The following is a 7,839-nucleotide window of genomic DNA, read 5'->3' as shown; positions in this document are numbered from 1 at the left end:
ATCCTCCTGCCTGGGCCTCCCAGAGTGCTGGGATTACAGGCGTGAGCCACCATGCCCAGCCTTGGCTGGAGTTTGAAATTCATTACCTGTAATCATCTGTTGATTTTACCTGCTACTAAACATTTAGGTATGCCCCAGTAGAACCTTACTTTAATTTAGAAGGAAATGAGTTGGGGTGCTCTTTCTGGAAGATGAAGTGGAGTCCGCATGGCCGTTTCTCCTCCCGGAACCTTTGGCTCCTGCCTTGTGCTGGGCCTCTTGGTGACAGAGCTGAAAACTATTTTTTAAATGCTATTTCCTTTTAAAATCATGAGTTCCAATTTCACTCTGATGTTAATTAGATTCCTTGTAATTTTGTTTCAATAAATAACACTTTAAATTCTTTTTTTTTTTTTTTTTTTAAAGAGCACAGCTACTGAAATTGTCTTTTGGTGGCTTTTTAAAATAATCTTGGTGGCTCACTAACCACGTTTACGGTCCCTTTAGAGACACTCTGGACAGTGTAACACCTTGTGGAACCCCTAACTACACAACTACGTGGACTTACAGAGTAACGAGAGTTGATAAGCGACCTCGGTTTTCTCATTCGTGAAATGGGGAGAAGCCGCGGCAACAGGCAGCACTGGGGGAGACGTGCCCCAGGGACGCGGGAGGGCGTGGTGGAATGTGGAAAGGAAGTAAGCAAGATGCCTCGGGTCGCATGCGGCGGGGCCCTTTACACGTAGGCAGAGCTGAGTTATCGGCGGCACTTGTGCTCACGCTGTGGGCATGGCGCGCTTGAAAATAAGAGTTGACAAGGAGGAGGGCCTTGCCTGGGTCTGTGCTGAACTCGGCCCGATCAGAGAGCCAGGATCTGTGCCCGTGAAGGCCGAGGAAACCAACCAGCGTAGGGAAAGCGGCGCCCCTGGTGCCTGTCCCGTAGGATTCCCGGGAGGATGAGTGAACTAACACAAGCGGAGCAGCGAGGACGGCACCTGCGCAGGGAAGCTGTTCCGTGTCGCCAGCTGTTGGTGTTTTTTGTTTTGGACAATTCGTATTGGAATAAGGAGTTAACATAGCTATCAAGTTTTTTAAAAAAAGCTGAGCCAGAATCTGCCTTCTTGCATCTGGCATCAGTCGTGGTGCCGTCTCGGGACCGTGTGGACTTTGGTCTGCCGTCAGGTACTCGGTCATGCCCGCCTCTCCGTTGCGGTCTCAGCCAGCCGGCCCTCCACCCTGCGGCCCCTGCGCTCTCGACTTGCCACTCTGTTTCACCCGGAAGCCCTTCCCGCCCCTTCTTCGTCCCGAATGGGCAGCGACCGCAGGGCGGGGTTGGTCTAGTCCCGGTTGCAGGCGCTGAGGGAGCCTGGCTCTGTCTCCCTCCCGGTCCTGGGGAGGGCGCTGCGGGAATTTTTTCTTGCTCACATGCCTGAAAGGTGCCTCACTGAGTTTGCCAATTATTATTTTCCTGTATAATTAGTGACTCCAGTTACCCTGGGGAGATGACCAGCAGGCATCTCGGTGTCAGAGGGAGGCCCTCAGGAGACAGACTCCCAGGGAGGAGGCATCGCAAGGACAGGGAGTGACTAAGCACCAGGAAGGGAAGGGAGTGAGTGCGGGGGGTGATGTGTCCTTGAGGAGGTGCCCGCCCGTGGGGCAGAGGTCTGGATGAAAGCGGTTTCCTGTCTCTTCCTACAAGGAAGTGTTTTGTGTTTTCCTCTTTCCCTCGGGTAGACACCTAGCAGTGGAGAGGCTGGATCAGACGGCAGCCGTGTTTCTGACATTTAAGAAACTGCCCACCTTTCCTGACCGCCTGTGCCACTGTGCACGGCCGCCCGATGTGGGGAGCTGCCCTCCTGCACACGCGGCCAGCCCTGGGTGTGGCTGGTTCTCTTCGCTCTGGCCACTCGAGTGGAGTGTAAGTGGCATCTCACTGTGGTGTGGGCTTGCGTTTCCCCAGTGACTAGTGACGGTGAGGAACTTTTCATGTGTTCATATGCGATTGATACATCTTCTGTGGGAAAGCATCTGTTCAGATCTCTTGCTTCCCCACTTTCTCTTTGGAGAGAGGATCTCACTCTGTCACCCAGGCTGGAGTGCAGAGGTGCAGTCACAGCTCACTATAACCTTGAACTCCTGGGCTCGAGTGATCCTCCCGCCTCAGCCTCCTGAGTAGCTGGGACTATAGGCGCCACCACCATGCCCAGCTAATTTTTTTGTTTTTTCTGTCTCCCTCTTGCTCAGGCTGGTCTAGAACTCCTGAGCTCAAGCGATCCTCCTGCCTTGGCCTCCCAGAATGCTAGGATTCCAGCTGGATCCCCTGCTTCTGGCCAAAAATAGAAGATTTTAAAGACCACTAAGATTTCTCCCAATGCTTTCTTCTAAAGTCTAAAAATTCTATAGTTTGGGTATTACATGTAGTTCTGTAATCCATTTTGAGTTGATCTTTGTAAATGGTGTGAGGAAACAGTGGGCTTCTTTCTTTTATTTAAATTTTTTTTTTTCTTAAGTAACAAAGCTGAGAGAAAAGGCCTCCTTTTAGACGTGGCTGTCCACTTGTTCCGGAACTGCTTGGTGAAAAGGTCATCCTCTCCCTGCCAAATCGCCTCAGCATCTCTGTGCAGGGCTCTGGGGTCTACTCCTGGGCACCTGTCCCGTGGCCTTGACCTGCGCATCTGTCCAGAGGCCGCCACGCCGTCCGCTTCCTGTGGCTGCCCAGCAAGCCGTGAGGTCAGACAGTGTCAGCCCTCCAAGTTTGTTCAAGTTTTTTAGCCGATTCCTTTACATTTCCACCAGCTTGTCACTTCCTGTAGAGACGGCTGCTTGAGTCCATGTGCTGGTTTGGGTGGACTTGGGAGATCAGTCTGGGGAGAACAGAGATCTCGACCTTGAACCCTGAGACCTTGGATCTGGTGTCTCCATGGTGTGGGTTTCCTTTCACTTCCGTCAGCAATGCTCTGTTCTCAGCATGCAGGTTTTGCGCTTTTGTCAAATACACGCCTATATATTTTATATTTTAAGGCTATTGTAAATTATATTTTCAAATCTCAGTTTCCTATTCATTGCTGGTATATAGAAACACAATCGATTGTTGTATGTTGACTTTGCCTCCTGCAGCTTTGCTAACAAACTTACTTTTTAGAGACAGCCACTCTTTTACAGATTACGGTTTCCTACGTAGAAGTCAAGACATCTGCTAGTCCAGGGTCACTTGTTCTTTTCTGTCATTTGCTGCCTGTCGCGCCGGCGTGGCCCGTCCAGTATTGAATAGCAGTGGTTAGACCAGACGTGTTTTTGTAGATTCTGGTTTTCGTTGAATTTTTCATATATTTGGATAAAACATCAGTGTGTCTTAAGCCAGGAGGGTGTTGATCCACAGGGACGATGCCTTCAGTCCTCAACAAACATCTGGATCGCCTGAGAGCTCGTCAGAGTACCAACTCCAGGGCCGGACCCTCAGATTCGGAATATTTGGTCTAGGTGGGACATTGGAATTAGTATTTTTTTTGAAGCTCCTTGGGTGATTGTAAAGTGCAGCCAGCGTGAGAACCCCGCTTCTGGGGTTTCAGGAAACCCCTTGCCTTTGACCTTAGCATGGGGTCCATAGGCTGGTCCGTGGTTCCTGAACTTTCCTTCTGCTTTCCCGATATCGTCCCACATCTGAGTTGTTTGTGCTCCCAGAAAAAGTACCACAGGCTGGGGGGGCGTAAACAATGGAAATGTATGTTGTCACAGTCCTGGAGGCTGGAAGTCCAGCACCAGGTCCCAGCTCGTTTGGTTCCGGTGAGGACTCTGCCAACGTGACAGCCGCCTTCGCCGTGTCCGCGTGGCCCTGAGTGGCCCTCTCTGTGCTCGTGGTGGGGGTGGGGAGCTGTGTGGTGTCTCCTGATAAAGACACTGATTCTGCCTGATCAGGGCCCCACCTTTATGGCCTCATTTAACCTTAACTATGTCCGTAGAGGCCCCATCTCCAAATTCAGCCACACGGGGGCCGGGGCGGGGGGCGTGTGTTAGGGGTTCAACATGCAAGCTTGAGGGGACATTTAGTCCATAATTCCACATTTGTCCTTTCTAATACAAACATCTACCTCATCCTCAATTTATTGTTTTTTTCCTTTAATGAGAAAGAACGTTTGGCTTTATTCTGTGTCTTATAGCCCCTACGGAGGTGGTCCTACTGTTTCCTTTGCTTATTAAGGGGAGGATGGCACGGAACGCCCCTGGCCATGGCGTGTGAGCCACGCTGGATTCTGCTGAGCCTGCGTCCGCTCCGGAGCCAGGCGCCGCAGGTTGTTCCGCTTGGCCCGCTAGGCGGGTGCTGGCTTCCTTCCGAGGACACAGGTCCCTGGCTGCTGTCCTTGCCTCTCTCCGTTCTCCCTTGGAAATTACCTTGATCTGTGTTTTCCGCGTCATCGGGGGTCGTTCTTTCGATCCTCCAGCCTGAGTTGTGGTTGTTCACCAGCTTTTCCTGCCCTTCTGTTCTGCTCTTTGACGTGCCGGTCCCGGGCTTGCCTGCTTCTCGGCCCGTTTTCTTCTGTTTCTGGCTTTATTGGGTTAGACGCTGACTTCATTGCTTTCCACCTGCAGGAACCTCAGCACAGCTGCAGTGGGGTCCAACAGACCCTGGCTTTGTGTTACGTTGTTCCGGGTGTTCCCCATGGTGGTTCTGACATTGATTTGATCCCTAAGTTGGTGCAGAGAAAGTTCTGGAACTCCTGAGTGGTTGGAGGGTTTTTCTGCTTTTCTCCTTTTCTGCTTTTATTGTGTTGTGGTCAGAAGATGCGGTTCTCTGCCATCTCTTTGGAATTTGAAGTTTGCTGTGAGGCTTAATGTGGGGTCGGTTTGGCGGATGTCTCAGAGGAGCTGAACTTAAAGCGTAGACTCTGTGCGGGGCGTGGAGTGTGTGTGTGTGTGTCCTGCTGTGGTCTCGTTGGTTATATTTATTCTGCTTTTCTGGACTAAAAGGCGTTTGAAATCGTACGCTGGGTTTTCTCTCTGATTGACGAGCTGCGCTGTCCGCAGCTGACTTGTGTTGACCCCAACGGCTGTGTCTCCCCACGGGTGGCCCCTTTGCCTGGTTTGTGTGGGAAATGCCACAACTCTGGCTTGGATGTTTTTGCTTTTTTCCTTCTTTCCCCCCTCCTCTTCTCTTCACTGCACTTCTCTTTTCTTTCGTTTTTGTTTTCTTGAGACGGGGTCTCTGTTGCCCAGGCTGCAGTGCAGTGGCGCAACCGCAGCTTGCTGCAGCCTTCAAGTCCTGGGCTCCAGAGATCTCCCAGAGTGCTGGGACTACAGGCTCCCGCCACCGTGCCCGGCGGTGAATTTGTTTTTATTGGGGTATGGGACGTGGTGTGGGAAATGTCACTTTGGGTGTGTGTGCGCCTCCTGCCAGGAGCCGTCGCTCCAGTCCTCCTGGGGCTTTGTGGAACTTTTCTTCTTGCTGCGCAGCCTCTCTGGGCCCTCGCTGGCTGCCTTCTCCTCAGAGGAGATTAGGAGAATCTCCGCTCTGTCCTGGAGACGCTCCTGCCGCCGCCTCTTTGGGATCACTGACGTTTCCTCCTGGGCTGAAGATTTCTTCCTCTCGACAAGACCTGCGCTGCCGCAGCCTCTCTGGGCGCACTGCTGGCTGCCTTCTCCTTGGAAAAAGATTTTTCTTTTTCTCGGGTTTGGAGAAAGAGATACTGGGGTCTCCGTTCCATTCTCCTGAGGAGTCTCCTGGGGCTTGGCCTGTTGTGCTTTGGGGTTTTCACCCATCTGCTCACACGCCCTGCGAGCCACTGCTGCTCTCTGAAGGCGAGGCAGGCGCCGCCAGCCCTTGCTCCTCTTCCTCCCGCTTGCTGGTGGTCTCCGCAGTGGCTCCGTCTGCCTGAGCCCGTGTCCCCTCCAGCTCCCCGACTCCGTGCAGTCTCCGCTGTCACCGAGGCATGGCTGCCCTCCACTTGTTCTCAAAGCTTCTCTCCAGACATGTTGCAGGCCCCTCACAGGCGGCCGATTGGTGGGGCAAACGGCGTTGTTTGCCAGGTGTGAGGACGTGCGGCCTTTGTTCTTGGCAGCTGCTGGGCGTGAGGGCGGAGCCCGTACTTTGATGTCACCCCTTGTCTTCGTGGCTGCGGAAACTCTGTCCCTCTGCTCGGCCTGGACTCTCACATAGGACTGCCTTGCTCATCCTTTGACCTTTAGCTCTTCTGCATGAACTAAACACTGGGTAGATTCCTGAGTTCTTAAATATCTATAAGATGGAAACAGCCTAGTTTCAAGTACTTTGGTAATTGGGCTTCAGCCATTTTTTTCTTCTTGATGAAATGGGTGTATGTACATGTGTATACGTTATTATTAGTTTATGTATGTGTATTTACTTTGTCACTGTATTTATTTTGTTAAGGCATCAGTGTTTTTCTGACCGAAGTCCTCATTCGTTGACTATGGAAATGGAACAAGAAAAAATGCACGTGAACAAGGAGCTGTGTCCGGAGTCGGCCGCGTACTGCTGCTCGGCGTGCCATGGGGACGAGACCTGGAGCTACGGCCACCCCATCCGGGGCCGGGCCAAGTCCCGCAGCCTGTCTGCCTCGCCCGCCCCGGGGAGCACCAAGGAGTTCAGGTACCAGCAGGAAGGCCCCTGCTTGTCCTCCTCCCCTCCAGTTCCATGACGTGATTTATTAAAGTGTCACAGAGAATTCTTGTAAGTACTGATTGGTGCCGTCTAGCTCTGTCCAGAAGGCGGGGCCAGGCGGTTGCGCAAGGGAGGCTGTGTCCTGAGGGGAGGGGCGAGCGCAGCCTTCGGGCACTTGCCCGGGCCGCGTTCCCTGGCGTGCAGAGTTCAGGGCCAGGTTGCACTTTTCTTCATCGGCCGTGGCATTGCAGAGCCTCCTGGCCCGGCCCACGCTGACTGTCGGCGTCAGGTGACAGTGAACGTGGTGACGGAGCACGAGTGCTCTGCAGAAGTCACCAGGGCACGAAGGGACGTCCCCTCTGGGTCCCGCTCGCTGTGCCGGCAGAGGCGGGCCCAGCGCCGTGGCGTGGGGCAGGCCGTCCCCGTGGTCGCAGCCTTTCCCAGCATGCCCACCGCGCATGCCCTTGCACAACGCGGCTTGAGCAACCGCGTTCAGAGCTCCGCATGGAGGCAGGCTGACAAGCAGAGAGTTGCAACGCACCTGGGGGTTTTGCTCTCATTTCTGGGGACTACAAATGTGGTGAGTTTTAGGTAGAAGTTTACCCGAGGCTGGTGTTGCCTCTAATGCAAGGGGCACATCTATAAAATGCAAGGTTTTTTTTTTTCCTTTTTTGCTGAAAAGTAGTTTTAAGAAGCAGATGGTCTTGTCAAGTACAATGGGAAAACCCACAGAGCCTCTCGCTCAGTGGGCAGCAGAGAGGGAGCGAGGTGCCGCTGCTGGCTCTGTGCGTGTCACCGCACACGCGGGGGGCGGCAGGGGCGGCAGCAGCAGGGTGGGGACCTCCTGCTCTGCGTGCATGGCTGCGGCCCAGCGCCTACTCTGGAGTGTGTCGCCATGCCTGAGTGTCTTGTCCCTCCAGGCCGCTGCCGTGCCGTGACAGGATTGCTTTGGGTTTTCTGGCATAACCAACATTTCTGTTTCATTCGAGTTCTTAACTAAAGTTCTTATTTTGTTACGTGCTTTGTATTTTTTTTTTTTTTGAGACAGAGTCTCACTGTGTTGCCCGGGCTAGAGTGCAGTGGCATCAACCAAGCTCACAGCAACCTCAAACTCCTGAGCTCAAGTAATCCTCCTGCCTCAGCCTCCCAGAGTGCTAGGATTACAGACGTGAGCCACCGTGCCCGGCTGATTTTTTTCTATATATATTTAGTTTTCCAGCTAATTTCTTTCCAGTTTTAGTAGAGAC

At 53.0% G+C, this 7,839-nt stretch overlaps 1 protein-coding gene across 4 annotated transcripts in view; it reads left to right on the top strand.

Moving 5' to 3' along the window:
- Positions 1-7,839, top strand: part of NADK (NAD kinase) — a 32,583-nt gene that overhangs the window by 12,444 nt on the left and 12,300 nt on the right. For 3 of the 4 annotated variants that reach the window (XM_012657497.1, XM_012657496.1, XM_012657495.1), the window contains one exon: positions 6,362-6,580. In XM_012657497.1, the coding sequence (XP_012512951.1) occupies positions 6,402-6,580 (179 nt within the window). In that variant the 5' untranslated portion in view covers positions 6,362-6,401. Of the gene's footprint in view, positions 1-6,223; positions 6,245-6,361; positions 6,581-7,839 lie in introns of those variants that run through there. The other variant, XM_012657498.1, reaches the window with a different exon arrangement.

The sequence above is a fragment of the Propithecus coquereli genome, unplaced genomic scaffold (genome assembly GCF_000956105.1).
Source record: "Propithecus coquereli isolate 6110/MARCELLA unplaced genomic scaffold, Pcoq_1.0 Scaffold544, whole genome shotgun sequence".
NCBI classification, from domain to species: Eukaryota; Metazoa; Chordata; class Mammalia; order Primates; family Indriidae; genus Propithecus; species Propithecus coquereli.
The sequence above is the reverse complement of the archived record's forward strand: the minus strand, read 5'-3'. Positions and strand labels throughout refer to the sequence as shown.